This window comes from Schistosoma mansoni, chromosome 7, assembly GCF_000237925.1.
Source record: "Schistosoma mansoni strain Puerto Rico chromosome 7, complete genome".
NCBI classification, from domain to species: Eukaryota; Metazoa; Platyhelminthes; class Trematoda; order Strigeidida; family Schistosomatidae; genus Schistosoma; species Schistosoma mansoni.
The window spans coordinates 4,413,936-4,433,225 of record NC_031501.1 but is presented as its reverse complement, the minus strand read 5'-3'; the positions used below and the strand labels follow the sequence as shown (position 1 = coordinate 4,433,225).

Sequence of the window (19,290 nt, the reverse complement as noted above, 5' to 3'; positions counted from 1 at the left end):
GCTTTAAAAAGTATATTGTTAGCTTAGTTTCCAAAGTAAAATTAACATATCTGGCTAAATTATTCATCACTATACATCGATCTCGATATGGGTAGTTCGATGCAAATATATTTCTGACAATAAAAGCTTCATTAAAAGAATATCTCTGCATTGCGTTTGCATTAGGAAGATTGTCCTAATCAGTAGACGTTACCCTATTGTCGGTAGACCTAAATTTCAAAGGATGAATAAAACACAACACATTTTTAATAAGCCTACTTAACGACTTGATGGAAAACGATCAAAATGTATTAAATAGGAATTCTCATATTATGTTCTAGATTCCTCACAGCTAATCCAGCTGGAAATTTATGTAATATGTGAAAAAATTCATTAATTGTAATGTTAAACCACATTTCATATTTCATTTTCATATGGGCCATAGGCTGTTTAAAAGTTCAGAGCAATTAAAAAATAAAATTAGTTTGTTTTCATCAATAAGTTTTACTTCAATAAAAATTACATGTTAACATAATGTCCACAAATGTAAAGGCATTTAAAAACATAGAAAATAAAGAAAGTTCTGAACAAGAACATTCATCATCAAAACGTCAAGTTGATAAGTGATTTACTTCTCTATTTAGTGAACTAGAAAACCGTTCACTAGGGTGGAAGTATTACAAAAACTGTTTAATTAGAATATAAATAATACTAGTTCGTTAAATCAGTGAAAGATCCCTTTAGAATAGTAACAGTTAGGAATTCACTAGTGATAAAAACCCTTGAACATATAGTGGTGAACCGTGGATTGTAAAGTTCAACCATCTCAAAAGTGAAACAAGCTACCTATCAATGTTAGTCGAAAATTTTCACAAATATTACTAGATGATTGAAGCTGGAAATTTAATTCACTGGACCTCACACTATTATTAGGAAACTTATCTGTACGGCGTTAGATTTCTTACTAATTATGGACTAGGATTAAATAACTGTCCACTACCTCATGTTATTTCAACACATGCTTGGCTGAAATCAATCAATAACATAAACCACTTGCAGTTTATTTACATTAGATTGGTTAGAAACCCAGTTTACTTCCTAAAATCCAACTACTTGACAAAATAACTTTAATAAATCCCTAATTCAAATCTTTCTCGTTTTAATAAGATTAATAAAATTAGATGAATACTGAGTAATATATTTTTTTACTCTGACGAGCAAATTTATCTACTTCAAATATATGCCGATTCAGTAAATTACTCTATGAAACGGAAATTCCAATAAAAAAACCTAATCAAAATGAACACCAGGTATAAAATATTCCGTAAATAGCAATTAGACAACTCACCTCTAAAGGCATCTTGCGACAAATAACAAATTATATGATTATATAAAATATATATTCAACCGCTCAACATACCTATTTAAATCAAATGCATCGAGATTATTATAGCATTCAGAATTTTTTTATTACACTTTATTACGTACATATCATAGCTACAGAACGACTGATTTACCTACATGTCTAAACGAGTACATTAACAATATATAGCGGACAGATGAGATTGGATACCTTACTCATGTCCGTTGTTAACATATAAAGTGGCTGTCTATATCGGTTCTATGAACAACAACTTTTATGCCGACTTTATTTCTATTAAACGTGTTCTTATCACAGATGTTTCTTAAGTCTGATATATTGTTCAATATTTTAGAATTTGAACAAAGATTTGAGTAGAATAACATGAGTCTATTTTATTTCATTTGAAGACAAAGTAACTGGCAACTAAACTGTTTCCTGTAAGTAATTTAAACCCATTATGTAACTATGACTTATAACACAACAGTTTATAAGCAGTTGACGCTAACAAAACGAAATAAAATGGATTCATCTTATTCTACTCACATCTTTGTTCTTACTCTCTCCAAGGTGATAAAGGGAACTATGTGTGCGAAATTTTTGAAGTTAATTATAATTTAACAAATTTTCCAGTTTACGTCATAACACTATAACTTTTTCACCAATGGGCTTCATAAAATAAACGTTTACAGTTCCCTTCCTGGAAGCAATAACAGAAACTCTTGATAAATCCATAGATTCGAAGTATTTCTATATATAATACGACAAGCGCCAAAACACAAAAACAGTATAGGGTACTTGGCACTTATATACCGGACAGAGTCTTGAAAATAGCAGTTGTGCTATTGTTCAACACTCTCTTCTGGTGTTTATCTTCGAATTATGTAACTAACATGCTTTTGGGTATATCTTATTTAATCTAACTCAACAATCATTCTTGAACCAATGGAAAATTATGTAGCTGAACAAAATGATTGGGTTTATTATTGTGATCAACAAGTTGGTTAGACCAAAGTTATTATAAATTCAATAATTTGCTTTTACTTGTACACGGATTACAGAATAACAATTGATAATGAGTTATATGTTTTATTGATCCATGACTTTGGCGAACATTGGTGAACAATGTGAAAATGTTTTTGGCCTTCTAAAACTACTAATCCTTAAATTCTCCTTTTAAACATTAAAAAACACACTCAACGATTGCGACCATAGTGTTTAGGTGAGATATTTGGCTGTTACCCTACACTCAGTTGATGGGAAATGGTAATGTAAAATGATATGATGGGAGTGTGAATGTTTATACGTACAGTGAATCGGTCATATAATCAACATCAAACATCAATGGGAAGTTTCAAACAACCAATACAATGGCAACACTAAATTAGCTCTAATTTGATTACTGTAGAATAGACAGAAAGACTATGAAGTATCTATCCATTATAAAACTACCATACACGACATTTCTTCAAACAAATAACAAATAAATGTAATGAATAATATTGTTTTATAATTAACTACAAAAGCATACTTACAAATGAACCCCATACACTATTAATACCATTCGGTATAATTCATAGTAAAAGTCAAGGATGAAATGATTAGAATAAAACTGAATTTCCGAATCACCAATCATTTTGACATTATTGGTGAACTATGCTTTCAAACTAATTTTTATATATTCATATCAAATGCGTAACTTTTGTTTATTTTTTTATTGCAATATAACTAACAACTGTGTGATGAAGTTGACAAAAGATACTCTAGATATGAAATGTACCAACAATTGCATATTCTGTAATTTTTTTACAGATTTCAGAGAGCTTGTTTATCTTACAAAAATTCGTCGTGTAATATCTTTATGTCGCCAACCAATATGAAAAAACATATTTCCAAAATGAAATAAAATACAAGGTAGATAGCTGGACATTCTTTTGAAATAAACTTGAGGCTAAAGGTTACGTAAGTAAGCAATATGGCTCAGATAATAAAGTACACTAGCTTATATTGTTGTTAGTGGAACAACTTCAAAAACGGTTTAAAATGCAGCACCTACATGGAGTTTGAATTACTAGGAAACTAAGTTATTTTTAATACGGACTGAAAATATTTCTATCACTAAATAAATATAAACCTTCAGGTAATATTTTAGATTGATTACTTACATCTTTTTATAGTTAATACCCATCAAATTGTTTAACTGCTTACCACTCAATGATTAATTTGTTTCAATATCTCAGTCCCTGAATATGATACACGGTGACGCATGCTGAAATTACGCGTAGAATATTACCTCCTACAAGATAGAAGGTAAATCTTGTTGACTAGTACCAACTAGTACAGCATAAAGATCCAGCTGTCTCAAGCTAAGTTACTTATAACAAAATGAACTGCAATACTGACTGTATTGCAAAGTACGACATGAATCACCAAGTCATATATCACAAAATTGAATGAATCAGTCACTAATTTATCGAAAATTGTATGCTTCGTCAATTTTTAAAAGAATGTTTTCTAAATTTCCTAAAAGATTCAACCTTCATTTTATAAAATAACCTAGTCTCAGACTTTCTGCGATTCTACAATTTCTAAAGGTGTAACTTAAGAGCTATTTATAGAAATTCATAATAAAATTGGATATATCCATTACAATTCCTTATTTTTTGTAAATAATTAAGATAAAACAAATTAATGACAATTCAATGGATCAAGATCTGCACGAATTGCGTATATCGTGATAGATCACCTTCATAGATATGATTGATATGGCTGAGCGATAATTACTTAAGAAAAACTAAATTACTAATATGAAACCCCAAATCGAAAAACAGAATAAGTAACTAATGAAAGAAGTTATTCTATGTAACAAAAAACACATTTTAATAGAAAATATTCAAAATAAAACTAAAAATAGTTAAAATTCATCCAATCTTTAAATGACTGTAGGGTTTGAATTTACGCAAGTCATTCACTAACTATTGAAACTGGAACGTGACTATCAGGGTTCATTCTTGACATCCAAACCAGACATTTATTTCTGCAATCTATCTGAATTAAATTGAAATTTATTTATTTCACAATTTTATTTTGAAAGATACTCAACACTCAACTTACTCAAGTTTGCCATTATGATCTCCCTCTCTTGCTTTGTTAATCTGATTTAAAAAATATATTCCGTTTGTTCTACTAATCTGACATCTTGTCTCAATTACTTCAGCGTCAGTTGAAATACACGAAAACCATGTAATATCGGTCAAGTAAATGAGAATAAATTCTATACTGACTTTATTATTATTTTCTTTCTCTGTTTCTCTAATCAGATATAACTTTTGATTAAAAATAACGAAATCAAACAAGAACTTATCATACAAACACACAGTGTTCAAAATGCTAAGACGAAGAATATTCACGTTATTCACATACCCTCTAAGCAAAAAAGTTGATCTTAATCTGTGACAATTTCATTTAACCAGGTTGAGCTCTTGTTTTTTTCCCTCAAACACAAAATTAGTTAAATGAAATTTTAAAAATTGTAGGTTTTCACCAATACTTTACAAAAAAATTCTGTTGAAATTTGAATAAATAGTTTGGCAGAAATCGAGTACTGAGTGTGCAGAAGACACAATCCGTGAAAATTAAAATTAGGTAATTACAAAAAGCTTAAGCTTCAGAAAAATAATAAAAACTACCTAAAAAACACTTCATATTCAACAACCAAATCACAGTAATAGCTTGTGTAATGATGCTTGTTGTATGTATAGGGTCATGGGATCAAAGATAAATGAATCTGATCCGACATAGTAGCTCAGACAGAAAGTCCAAGTCGGATGGATAATAAAGCTCTCTTTTCTATTAAGGGCTATTTCGAGTTTTATTGTAGCATAGCGGTATGGTTAAATTACAGTACTAATCCATGATATTTCATTTGAACTATTATCTAGCAGTAAATCGTTTCAGTTTATTGCATTTTTAATTGTATTCCTTGGAAAATTATTAAATTGTAAGACTTTAATTATATGTTTCAGTGGCTCTTTCTTATCCTCTACAGATGTAATGATCTTGTTTGCTCTTCTAAAGGGATTTAGGGCTAGAGAGATTTTTGAACTGAATGGATGTGCTAAATCGAAGTCGATATAACGATTCTAGTGTGCTGGTTTTCAGCAGATAGTTATATTTAGAGCTACATTCAGATTTCTTTTAAGCTAAGCAGTCTGAAAATGATAGCTCACTGTGTTCATTATCTCCCTCGAAATCTATTGAGCAGTTTAGGAAAAGTTCGTAGGAGAGTCTTCGTCATGACGACAAAAGTATCATCCAACTATCTGAGCCAGATTCGCAGTTGAATATCATTGGTGAAAATATTTGATTCTATATGTTGCACAAATGGGTTGGCTACAACGAGCGACACGCATGATCTCATTGCCAACAACAACAGGTTTAAAGACAGCAAGAGGAAAAGTATGAAAACATTTTCCTTAGTACGTTGTTAGGTAAGAATATGCAAGTCAAACCACAGACGTTTTATTGTTACTCCTGTCTTTAAACGCCCAAAATCCTCTCTGATGGATCATGGTTAGTCCGAAGTTCATTTTTCCCCTGTTTCTATTGAGTGTGGTAATATTCAAGATCTATTCTCAAGATTCTTGTGGTTAACTGAGAATTTAGGAACATGCTTCAAACATTGTTTGTACCTCTTCAACTCCACAGTCAACAACCTGGACGTTTTCCCTCATTTACCTCATCACATTCATGACATTTAATTTCATAGACAATGTCCTATTGTTCTACCTTCGATAACCTATCCTCAACTTTAACCAAAGCCTACCTGATGGCATCAGTTGCTCAGAAATGAGCTCTAATATCGTACATATTTAGAATCCTTTTAATTTTCTCTGGTGTTTCTTTACTATCAAGGAGTTTCAATCATTGAACAGAATAATTTATAAATGGAAGGGTGTTATTTTGATGTATTTGAAGTTTTCAATTGTAAATGAAAAAAGGATTGAATCGTCAGCTCTTAGAATTCGTAAAATTCAAGGGGCTGCTAAGACCATGAAAGAATAAAGGATTGAACATGACTTTTCCAAAAATATTTTATTGAAGAGTAACATATTTTAAAACTAGGTTAAGATGATAATTAAACAAATCTGAACACAAACAACCTAGCAACTTAAGTATTTTCTATTGTAAACGATTCTCAATTTGCTTTACCTTTGTTTGTTGATAGGTCGTGCGTTACGAATACTGCGATTAGCGAAACTCCTGAGTTTATTAAGGCTTCTTCGTCTTTCGCGTCTAGTTCGTTATATAACACAGTGGGAAGAAGTAAGTGTCGTCGCCAAGTCCCTTTGATTTCACTACTGAACAGAATTTTGTAGATAATCAATCTCTTCTAAAATTTCCAAAGCCTTTATATTTTTTAATAAATAATCTTACAGCTAGTGCACTTTTTATAAAACTGATTAATCAAACACATTATCGTTTCCAAGATAAGGTTCTGTAAATCTTGATCAAGTTGAAGTTGCTTATTCACCTGCTGACATCAGCTACAAAGCCCTAAAAACCTATGAGCACTATGCAGATGTTTTATCCTACTTGATACCCTTTAAAAGTGAACACACAAGACTTCACACTAGTTCAAACGTATGACTACAAAATTTAAAAGAAACCTCGATATACACAAATGGCTGAGTGTTAAACGAATAGTCTATATTTCTTAGTTACATTATGATATGTACGTGACTATCATTCAGTACAGTAGTTGTTTCACATTTTAGATATGTGCAAATAGTTACTGCTTTTCATCAGAACTTCAGAAACTCATTTCGAAACTAGCCACCGATATTTCCAAGATAATAGTATAGAGATTTTCTTGAAGACAACTTAACGCAAAATCAGATTATATTGATCCTCTCGCTGGCTCCCGATTAAAAAACTAATTTCATATTTCCTACTGTCTTTAATAATGTCCTTCCTACTGTACTTTAGTACTCTTTGATCGAATTGCATCCATTTACTCCGGCATTGTACATAATCAATCTATGAAGGTAGTCGGAATTTTATTCAGCTAGCATAATAAGAGTTATTCTGTTTCATAGAAGCAATCAAACTCATGTTTTAAATAATTCAGAATGTTTATGTGCATAATTATAAGTTACTAAGTTGATAAGGAAAATCCATTACATTACATTATTAAATGATTATTTGAAGTCTAAACTACGGCTTTTTTATACATTAAAGTGTTTTGTATTACATGATTAATAACAACACTATCACTTCAATGGTAACTTCTTTCATTAGCGAGTTTCAGTGAATTTAGATAGTATAAATATATTGTTGAAATTATAGGTAAATTGTATTGACAAATACCCTAGTTAGAATTGAACCTTTCACTAGTGCTAGTATCATAACATAGAATTTTTAGCATGAAATGTCATAGTTTTCTCACTAGATTTATCTCACTAATATTTATGATAGCGGCAATTTATACAGTTCTCTAAATAAAAGTCTGGAAATATGAAGAGTCTTTAAGATAGACGGGACAACAAACCCTGAAATACTCTCAGAGTTCGTTATTACTTCTACAATAATCTTTTACACTACTTCTGAGTAATAATTCTAATATTGCTCAATAATCTCCAAACTAAACTTCAACTAATAAAAAAGGGACAGACTAGCATACTTATAAAAAATTAACATCCTCAAGAGAACGAAACACCCAATGAAAGCTCAAGTATAAGTAAACTGCGATAAGCTTGAAAAGAGTTTATCAAAGCAAAATAACTTGTCACTGTTGGAGTAATTAAAAAGCCCAGTCATACGTGAATTACGTTCTAAAATGCTTGTTCGGAATGATAGTAAAAGCTTTACAATTAGTGCATCCAGTTCAAAAGGTGCAACACCACTAAAATCATTCATCTAAGCTACACATCTTATCCAACATTTCCAAACAAATTACTTAAAATTTAACTACTTTAGAATATCCCAATACACTGGCTTGTAATATTTTAAAAAAACTAACATTCTTACGAACTGAATGTTCGAATAAAACCATTGTAATTCAGTAGCCCATAAAATGTTAACCTGTATGAGGTCATTTTGATTTGTACAAAAAGTTTATACGAGGTGTATAATCTAAAACAGTATATATTGTATCGAAGAAAAGTGGGATATGATTCAAATATGAAACCTAAACATACTTGACATAGAAAAACAGTATATTTTATTTATAAAACTGTATAATTTGTAAGTGTTAGTTTGTACAGAAAATCTTTTGAACCAATTGTAACCTCCTCACAATGTTTCTACGAAACAATAGTTTTACATCATTTCTTCAATTTATAGTTGAAATATTCCATTCGAATCATTTGAAACTTCATTAAAACATACTAAATTAAGTGCTGATAATATGTGTAAATATATCTGTCAGTTCAAATTAGGATGCTCATCTCCTGTTATCTTGAACACGTCAGTTGGGTGTACTTGCATTCCGGAGTTGATGTTTATAATGAGTCTCAAATCCGATACCTAACGCTTGCAGAGTCCAACGTTATATATCTATCAAACCACTGAGTTTAGCTGACCATTAACTTGTTCAATAAGTACAAAGGTATTAATAATGGTTTATAATTTCCCGTTGTTAACATTTGAAGCTGCGATCAGTCTCTCAGTGCTGGCATAAACAGAGAGGTCATGGCGTATGCAAGTGACGAGTTTTAAATGGGGTTAATAGAGCGAATCAGAATCTCTCTGCCAACTACATACAAAATGTACTAAAACTTGTGACGTAACTCTAAGTAAGTTACTCAGGATTTATATATGGTAACTGAGACTGAACAATTACAATTCTTAATATCAAATACAGGAAATCATGAACCTATACTAATAAGTACCAATATGTTTCGACAGCTTAGAACTTAGTATTTTCGATAAAGAGCTTCCGAAAACAAAATATCAACTTTCATCATTTTCAAATATAGTTTACTTGTAGTTTCATAAAATAAATTACTTCATGCTTGATAAATAACTGAATCTACTTACTGAGATGATTAAATATATTGTAAATATATTTCACACCCACTTTGGTGTGCTGATAATCGTAGCCGTACATAAGTAATAGAAACTGAATTACTCAGCTATTCAATTAACTCCTAATGAAATATAATTTTAGTAAATTAAGTAATTTCGCACAACTGCAATGCTGAAATTATATTAATCTATTTATAATTTGCATAATGATGATCAATCTACTTGGTTGGTTACCGGATTGTATATTCTTCTGGTTGCTTACAACGATATCACTTAACTGTTGGATAATTCTTTGTTCAAATAACTATTTATTTAACCACAAAAATTACTCTGTACATAAACATTGTCGTTTTAATCTATCGCAAACACCCATACCAAGTGACATAATAATTAAACGTGATCATGAATACATTGCTCAGTCCACTCAACTCTGTTTATTAATGATGAAAGAATGATCAGATAAATTCGCAATGCACTTCTAATTAGGGGATGATTAAATAATTTGGATTGTATTTTTCAAGTTTCGCTTTCATTCCTAATGAATTAAATAAACCCATCTGTAAACCCCCATTACGTTTTTCGTAAAGCATCATGTATATTATTTTCTTACATGAAAAATATCATTTTCATATATTTTCTCATTTATTTGAGTTTATCAATATTGCAAGTAAATTTATGGGAATATGTAATCTAGTCCTAATTATGCTAATATTGGGCCATTGGAATGCATGCTTACAATTTCTTGTACCAATGTTGATGGATTTTCCAGTAGACAGTTGGGTCAGTAAAGCAAGATTACAAGTAAGTAATAAAATCAAATATTGTTGATTTGTTAACGGGAAATTACGAATTCTACAGCTTATAATAACTTTGCTTATAACACGTTGTATTCAAAAATGAAATGGTAAAAGGACATTCATATTATCACATTTCTGGTTAAAATCAAGGATGTAGACTTCAGTGGTTCGATCACATCATTAGAGTGGAGATTCAGGTGATGAATAAGATCAGAAAGCTATCTAATGGTCTTGAGAAGTTAATGAATTTGCTTTCCTTAATATGAAGTGTATGCCTTATTGGATCGTTGACAAACTTACAACATCTGCTTTACTTTTGCCTATCTTATGGAATACCACAAAGTGTTTTCTAAATCACTAACCACCGTAAAGTTTGAAGGACAGTTAGCATATTAGCCATAGATAAACTGCATGAAACATAACAAATTCTTGTCTCCAAGATTCGTAACCGTTGAAAATATAAATGATGTGGATAGTTAATGTGTAATTATGTTGCTAAGGATCTTTCAAATAAGGAATGTAAATAGCATGGATAAACACAAATTAGTCGATTAGTAGTCAAAATAGCATGAAAAGTATAGTCATGAAAAAGAATGAACTTGAATTTGAAAAAATAAAAGTCAGGAAATTAGGCTAGATGGCGATTATCGAACCTATTTATTCTCAAAGTAAGACTTGAGTACCTAAAACCACTAATAGTTAACCTTTGATTTTTTTTACTTTAAAGAATGCTTATTGGTTTGAACAATATACATGGGCTTTGTTTAAAGCACTATCACACATGCTGTCTATTGGTTATGGGCGTTATCCTCCAAGTACATTGCCAGAAGCATGGATTACTATTATAAGTATGATGACAGGTGCTACATGTTACGCTCTATTTGTTGGTCATGCCGCGGCACTGATACAATCATTTGATGCATCTAAACGTAAATATCGAGAGATGGTAGGTTTCCCAGAAATTGATGAATTTTATCCTAGATATAGGTATAGCATACTATGTTAACTGTTTAACAATCCTCATCATATTAAGATGTAGCTATATGGTTTAAGAATACACTTTTCAATAAATTCTCTTCAGTCTCAGCAATTCTTTATCCAAATTATTAAACCAAAAAGTGGCCAGGCAAAACACATCATTTAAAATTATAGAATGTGAATTCAGGATTGTTTGTAAAATGATATAGAATTGATAATGTATAGATGACTAATATGTAGTGTTAACTTGAATAAGTGTATAGGTTCAGTGAAATTGTGATAGCAATAATCAGAATAAATATGGGTTAAATAGGTTTACAGCAAACGCACTGTATGTGTGGGCTGCTCAGAATAGCCTGAAGAGAGAAAGTGAGATGAAATTAACCACCACTTGGCAACTGGTAATTGTTGAATAATCAAATTTTGTGTCTATTTAAACTGTTTGTGTTATCCGCAGCATGTTACTATCGAAAATTCTTTTCTAATATTCAGCATTTCAATCATGTATCTGACGTTTTCTGTTCAACAAACACTTCGACGATCTAAAAAATTTTAATTAGTACAATTAGTTTTCTATAAACCAAGCAAATGATACATCCTTGATGGTAGAAAAAGACTTCGTTTATTACCTAAATTTTAATCAATAATAATATGCACACATATACACCTATTATTTTTTCTATTAAGAAATTATTTTTATCATTCATATTATTTCATATCTTACCGATTCATTTTTTTCTTATCTTACAAAATCAGCGCTTGAATATGAACGAACAATTTTTTAGTGTAGATTTGTTTCTAAGCATTATATACGCTTTAATAATTTCGATTTTGATTATTACTTTGAGAAATCCTAACAAGACTCCTGAAGGAAATATTAGAATTAGTTAAATTTCAATTATATCAAATATAACTCTGCACATAATGTTTTGTCATGCATTTCTGCATTTTTTAAATGGTTTTTCATTTTGAATAGGTGTTTAGTTAATGGAAATTCTTTATTAAAAAAAATTACTAGCAAGCCTACTGACATTGTTAATTGTCCCAGCTTTAAGAAGAAAATGGATCGTTACATGTATTTGGATCGATAGTATTTAGTTAACTCACTAGAATATGTTGATTTTAGTTTTCTAAGTCTTCATATTATTCAATCGGTCAGACTGTTTTCTTCACCGTCTTAAGCTGAATATTTTCCTAGTTATGACACACTCAAACAAAAGGCTGTAATACGAACATCCTACTTTTATTGGTTACATAATTCTGTCAGTAACTCAGACTAGTTATAAAAGTCGTTAAAATATTTTATATTCAACAAATATTATATTTACCAAAACGTCCACTAGTATTTCCCTGATAAATTATTATCATGAAACCATAAAATTAGCGGAATTCATTTTCCTGAAGTACGCCATTCACTTTAGACAGTCTGAGCGTAACACTTTTGTTTTCAGTTCAACTTAGTTGCAATGTAGATCAAGTAAGATATTTCTGTCACCAAAACAGTTTATTGTGACGTTTTTTTTAATGTATACTTTATTAGAAAAGTTTTGGTTTGGATTTGCAGCAAAATATGTTCTTTTAAAATTTTTAAGAAAACATGAAAGATTTTGAGTCACGGAGTAAACTGAAATACTTAATAATCTAACTTTATAACCAGATTGATGAACACTTGTTTAGAACTCAGACAATGCTTAAGATCAGAAGACACAAAATTGATTGCCATTCAGTGATCGATTTCTGTAGTCAATACCGTCTTACATCTTAGCGGCTAAGATAACTTGACAATAGTGAGCATCAGTGCACCATTGTGTATTAGTAATCTGAATTTATTAGAACGTTTTTCTTTAGGTTACAGTTTTTAATTGTTATTTTTTTAGGAGAATTAGAAAGTCAAAATGTTGAAAACTTGGTTCACTATATCAGTTTGTAATGTTTTAACTGATAGAGACCTTCGAAGAACATTCTAAACTGAACTATATTTGAATGTGATGGACTAATTTATAAGATTCTAATTTGAAGATAAAAATATGGTCAGGTCTCAAAATATAACATTTAATACAGTATGAAACTACATTTACTACTCTAACCACTAGTGCTTTGACAATTAGCTAGAATAGCACGCTGTTCTACTTCATCATAAGAACGTAACACACTAACCAATTTTTTTGGACAAAATACTCGTTATTTTATTTTCAGTCAAAATAGCAAAATGGCAAATCATTCATTAGAAAAATAGAAAGCTAATATAAAGAAGAATTTCGTGACTAGAATCATTTATTCTAGAAAGTAAATTGTTGCATTTGTAGGAACAAAGGTTATACTTTTCATAATTCATTAAAGGTTAAATCTTGGTATTTCTAAATTATTCATCCACATAAAACCAGTAATAGGAGTAGAAAGTAGGAAGATTACCTGAATTTACCCTTCCGTGTTATTCTGCTTTTACTTTGACAATAAGTTTATATGAATTAAATTCGTATCAAAAGAATATACTATATGTTTTTTGCCATAGAATTTACCAGCAAGTGCTGTATTTTTTTATATGAAACTCAGATCCAGTAGATCTTTAAGTGAAAAAATAACTCGAAACTTTATATACATTTGTGCAATTTTGTTCTCACTCTTCATTCATTCATTACTGATTTATTTTATACGAGATTAATTAAGATATTTATATGTCAAGACGTAATCATGATTACATAAAAATACATGAATAAGTGTAACTGATGAAACTAAAGGAAATAAATGGAAGCACCAAACTTAAATGAGTATATACTTTCGTGATTTATGAACGAAAGATATTCTTTTCAAAAACTTGTTTCTAGTTTGTACAATTTTGTATTCAAATTAATAATTCAAAAACTCGCCAGGCTTAAGGCCCTCAAACGGCAGAAGCAATAATCATGTGGATTAAAAACTTGGACTGTGTATTAAAGAAATGTATTCAAACCCCTTTCCTACCTTGATCAACTTCAAGGCCAATAAATCAGTTGTAATCTTAACCATAGATTGACCTGATTTTGCTAATGTATATGCAACTTTGGTCAAATATTATTGTCTTTTTATTTTTATTCACATGTCTCTGTATTATTATTATTCTTGGTTCAACATTAATTTTACTTTCCCGAGCACATGATTAATTTACTTAGCACTCACTCTACTTCATTATTTCATATTGGATATATACAACTCTATACATAAATTAGCATTCCACTAAACATTTGATCGAATATGAAAGGACATTATCGCTGAAGAGTCCAACAATGAAACGAAATGCCCGTCCAGTGCTTCCATGTTCTGAATGGTCATCTACCTTTAATCGGCTCATGTTTTTAATGAAATTCAACAATCTTCACAAACTTATACTGAAAACTGAATTATTACATCTCCCTCCCTGTCTAACCGATTGACACTAAACAGATTATATTATTCTTTCGGTACTCCTAAAAATAAATTTTGAGGGTTTCCATGGTAGTCTAGCTTCAACTGACTAATGATCTTAACTATATAAAATTACTAAAATCTCCACAAAACCCCCTTGTGAAATATGGTAGAAGTTGATTGGTTAAAGTGTTATTGAAATGTATTCAATCTGTCCTTCATCACTCGCTTTATCCACTAAAATAATTATTTAATCGGTTATAAATAATTTCTATGTGAGAACTGATCAGCTGAATTTTATGAGAAGCATTTGTTTTTGATTGGATGTGGAATTTTTATCAAATTTATGATTTGAGAATCATTTATACAAAACTTGTCTGAAAATCGTTTCATTAGTGTTTATCGATAAATTTTCTTAAGCTACTTCACATCAATACATAATAAACTGGGGTCACAGTGTTAGTGTGATAACTATCTACTAACCCAATATTGTAGGTATACCATATAATATACGAAAACTGTAGTAAAAGAATACATATCGATCAATAAATTATTAATGTAGATATAGAAAATTATGGAGAGTATAAGATGTGAAATGAGTTGGATAGCAAATTTAATAGAACTAGTGTAATTTGTCCGTAACTATGTTTCTGTCATGATCAGTCCATAGAATTCTTAGACCAATCATTTACAAATTGTATTTATAGAACAAAATGCGAATCAATGTTTCTTCAATACGAGAAACAGTTAGAACTTTACTTATATATAACCAATTATTAAATCTGGTTGTGTGATTGATTGTTTGAGTGTGTGAGTGAGTCTTCTAGTATGAAACTATTACCGTTTCTGCATAAACACGTGCAATATTAACAATGCTGTGAATCAACCATGAGTGAAAATGAAAGAACGTTCAGTTCAGTCATCACAGACCCTTGCATATTTCTGTTAAGGCTTATTTATGTGTGATAACATCAAGTTTAAAACACACGAAGTAATCATTATCCTCTTAACCAGTGACTCTTCACATTGTTAATACTTATTACAGCATACAAATTATTAGGCAGGTCAACTTCATCTATTTTAGACTACAGGTGAAACGGACTTCGTAAGCAAGGATAAGTTGTGAACGACTATAGCGTACTGTTGATCATTGTTGGTACTTAAGTCTACACCAATATTATTATCAGTAATGTTATTATTGTGGTTAATAATAATAATCATTATTGTAACTAGTTATAAATAAAAAAGTACAGTCTTTTGGTGGAAAGGTCGAAGTATTTAATCACTATCTCGAATTTGATTCATTTACCAAAATGTAAAATTTTGTATGTCTCAGTATGTTATTAAATGATGTGAAATCAGTGAATCATGTCAAATGAAGAACGTTCATTCTGCCGCATAATAATTTTTTGCCCCCAAATGCCCTGGTACAGCCGAGAGTGGGAAGAGTCCGCTCTCCTTCTCTAAATGCTCTCACGCGGCCACGCGTATACAGCCTCTGTCAGGGAAGTCCTACTCACTGCCTTCTCGTGGCATTACTATTGTTTACGAAATTGAGAGGACGAAAAGCAAATGTCCGGTGCTTTAACCGGGTTGGTGGGCATGGAAAGTCCACCTAGGGGAGTTTGAAAACCCTGATTTCAAACCAATGGTGCACATGGGCTCCAGGATCCTGAAAGAACAAATATCGTGTGAATCAATGGTTTTTCACCGGCTACCACGTGACTGCATCTCCTTACGTTGCTCCACTGTCTTTTGGATCAGACCTTTAGGTCAAAGGCTCCGGGTGTGGTCGCCTAATGAAACCACTTGCTTCAGTTTGAGCACCTAGGCAGTATCACAGCCCTCACACAAATCAAATGAGATTCATGTGGCACATATATATCTGGATCCCCTTTGTACCAATATTTTTTTTAAATAAATAAATAAATAAGAATACAATGCAGCCACCTGGAAACCAATACGTCATGTAGATAATGATAACCATCAAAAATCTTAGGTTCATGAACAAAGTACGCAAACCTAGATAATTTATATGATTAAGAGAAACCATAATACTAAGTTTCCATAAAGGTGGGCAGCATCCGTCACAATTTCAACATTTTTAATGTCATTCCTAAATGAGCTGACCAAGCAGTTCATGATAAGAATTTTGTCGCCTTGTCAAAATAATTTAGGACGTCACAGAATTTAAAGTAACTAACTGTAAAAATCTCAAACACTTAAAGAAACTAGATGAGAATTTAATTCAAATAATACTCTCGGTTGAGAAATCTGGTTTAGGAAATATCTGCTGAAGGTATTATTTTTTTCTTGATCAAAAAATATTGTGGCTACTATTGTAAAGCGTATGGATGTTCAGTGAATGAATTTTGTTCGAGAGTGTATATTTTCCTTACTTTACCACATTTATTCAAAGAGAATGAATGCTTGAAACATCGGCTAACTACACGCTTCATTTTCATCAATCATTTATTTCTACAAACGGTAACGTTTAACAACGAACATTCGTTACGACTTGAAACCTAAAAGGTTAATGTTAGTAGAGTTGTAAAGCTAATCCCTCATTTACCTCATCACATTCATGACATTTAATTTCATAGACAATGTCCTATTGTTCTACCTTCGATAACCTATCCTCAACTTTAACCAAAGCCTACCTGATGGCATCAGTTGCTCAGAAATGAGCTCTAATATCGTACATATTTAGAATCCTTTTAATTTTCTCTGGTGTTTCTTTACGCTATAGGATGGTAACAATGTTCTTCTATTCAGTGGTTACACACTATAGTATCTCTTACACTTTTATAACTTTCTTTGAAAACTCTTTTCATGAACTGTTTCGTCCAAGTGTCGATAATCCAAATCTAACTCGATCTATTGGTCTTCTTTTTCTGTTATGTGATCACAACTCCCGTTAACCAGATTTTACACAACTATGACCTCCGTGGGACGAGCAAGTTGTCATCCCTAAACTGTTTTAATTTCCACAAGACACTAGTTTTGTTTTTATTATTTCGTCTTCTTTCAACCAAATAATCACGAAACGCTTGGTTGTCATCGATAGATTCCATCACCTTGGTTAGTATAATGGATACTGAAATATTCTTTGTATATTCAAATAATTCCTCGAAACCAATTCACTTGATGGTAATAAAGTGTTCTCTGTATTACCTTAACCAAACTCTGGGTTGAGTAACTCATTCCATGATCCTACTAGTTTTCAATGAATGTATGGATAAATTTTCTACGACCGGTGCGAATGTTAAAATCGTTGTCATACCATTTTGTCGATAAAGACCTCTTGGGAATCTGAATAACATAGAGCGTAAATACAGACCCAAACGCTCAATAACCTTGGAAGGACCTAACGGGCATCGTAAACTTGGGGTATATTCTAAATAACTAAGATTAATATCCGATGGTTTATTGATGGCTACATTGATAAATAAAGAAAAAACACCTTAAACTTACCATCATGTTATTATCTTTCATATGAATAGGGCTGATATTTTGCTTGTATTCAGTTTAGTTTTCGATTTTATGGTGAATCGACTTGTCACGTGATATGGGTATCTTAGCTTGGTATTCCTCTGTTTTAAATGTATGTAAGTTTGTGAAAACAACTACAGTTCATAGTGATGTTTTTTTCAATCTTTGGTGGTTTATAGAATCTGTAAGCATTGCAACTTTTAGGATGCGATTGGATCCATGATGGTGGTCTTAATTTTATTTTCATTACTAGTGAGACTTTTTCAGCTATGAGTTTGTTAAGTAAAGCTCGTAGTTTCTTTTCTTTAATTGACTCATAAAGACCATCTTGAATATGTCTTATGATATTTCTTCAAAGTCTGGTGTGTTTAAAACGACAATTATGTTCCCTTTATCTACTCTTGAAATGACTATTGACTTCTCATTTCTTAGCTGTTTTAACGCAGATAATTCATCTTTAGTTGGATTAGTAATGTTTGAATTGATAACGAACAGATTTGTTGAATGATTAAGCATTAGTGATTTTAATGACTAATGGACATTTTTCTAACTTCAATAAATTGTGAACTGATTCCTTCGTCAACGTAGTTTTTGCATCGGCTCTCAATCGTTATACAACCCTAAAAAGTATTTCAGTAATTCAGTGAGATCTTTCTCGAAAAACAACAATTATCTTATATTTTCGAAATTATTTTTGGTAATTAGATTTACAGCTATGGTATATACCTTTTTCGGTTTTCTGTGCTCGCTGGTCTAGTTACGAAGTTGTCGTTGTTGTTCCGAATAAATTGTCACTGCCTACTGCATGTAGAAGTACATTTTTGAGCAGAATAAATGAGGAAAAAATTGATAACAATCTCATTAGTGAATATTTGTGTTAATTACAGTGATTTTTACTTTTCCTTACCCAAGTATTTCCGCTCAATGTCACAGAATTATGAAATCATCTCAAAGACTCTAATCTAGATTACTCATTAGCACAGCCAGATGTGTATCTTAATAAGTAGATGAGTCTGGTCTTTTGAGAAACATAGATCTCTGGAATATTATATATTCCTCGCTGATAAGAATTAAAAATATTTAATTATTCAATCCTAAATAACTATGCTAAGATGAGATAGTAACCTAATGACTAGATTTCATACATGCTCGATAAAATTTTTGACCCTGGATCAAGCCTAGAAGCTAACACCGATTACCCTTCATTAGTTGAGTACTTTAAAGTCAAACAATTGAGAGACTACTGAAAGGAAAGGGAAGCTATTAATTTAAACT

The 19,290-nt window shown here is 31.1% G+C and overlaps 1 protein-coding gene across 1 annotated transcript in view; it reads left to right on the top strand.

Annotated features, from left to right (window-relative positions):
- The window catches only part of Smp_153100 (putative potassium/sodium hyperpolarization-activated cyclic nucleotide-gated channel), a gene marked incomplete at its 3' end in the record, with an annotated part of 104,042 nt that overhangs the window by 67,995 nt on the left and 16,757 nt on the right, over positions 1–19,290 (top strand). Inside the window, exons 4-6 of the mRNA XM_018798662.1 lie at positions 6,567–6,670; positions 10,019–10,168; positions 10,892–11,110. Of these exons, the coding sequence (XP_018653582.1) occupies positions 6,567–6,670; positions 10,019–10,168; positions 10,892–11,110 (473 nt within the window). The remainder of the gene's footprint in view (positions 1–6,566; positions 6,671–10,018; positions 10,169–10,891; positions 11,111–19,290) is intronic.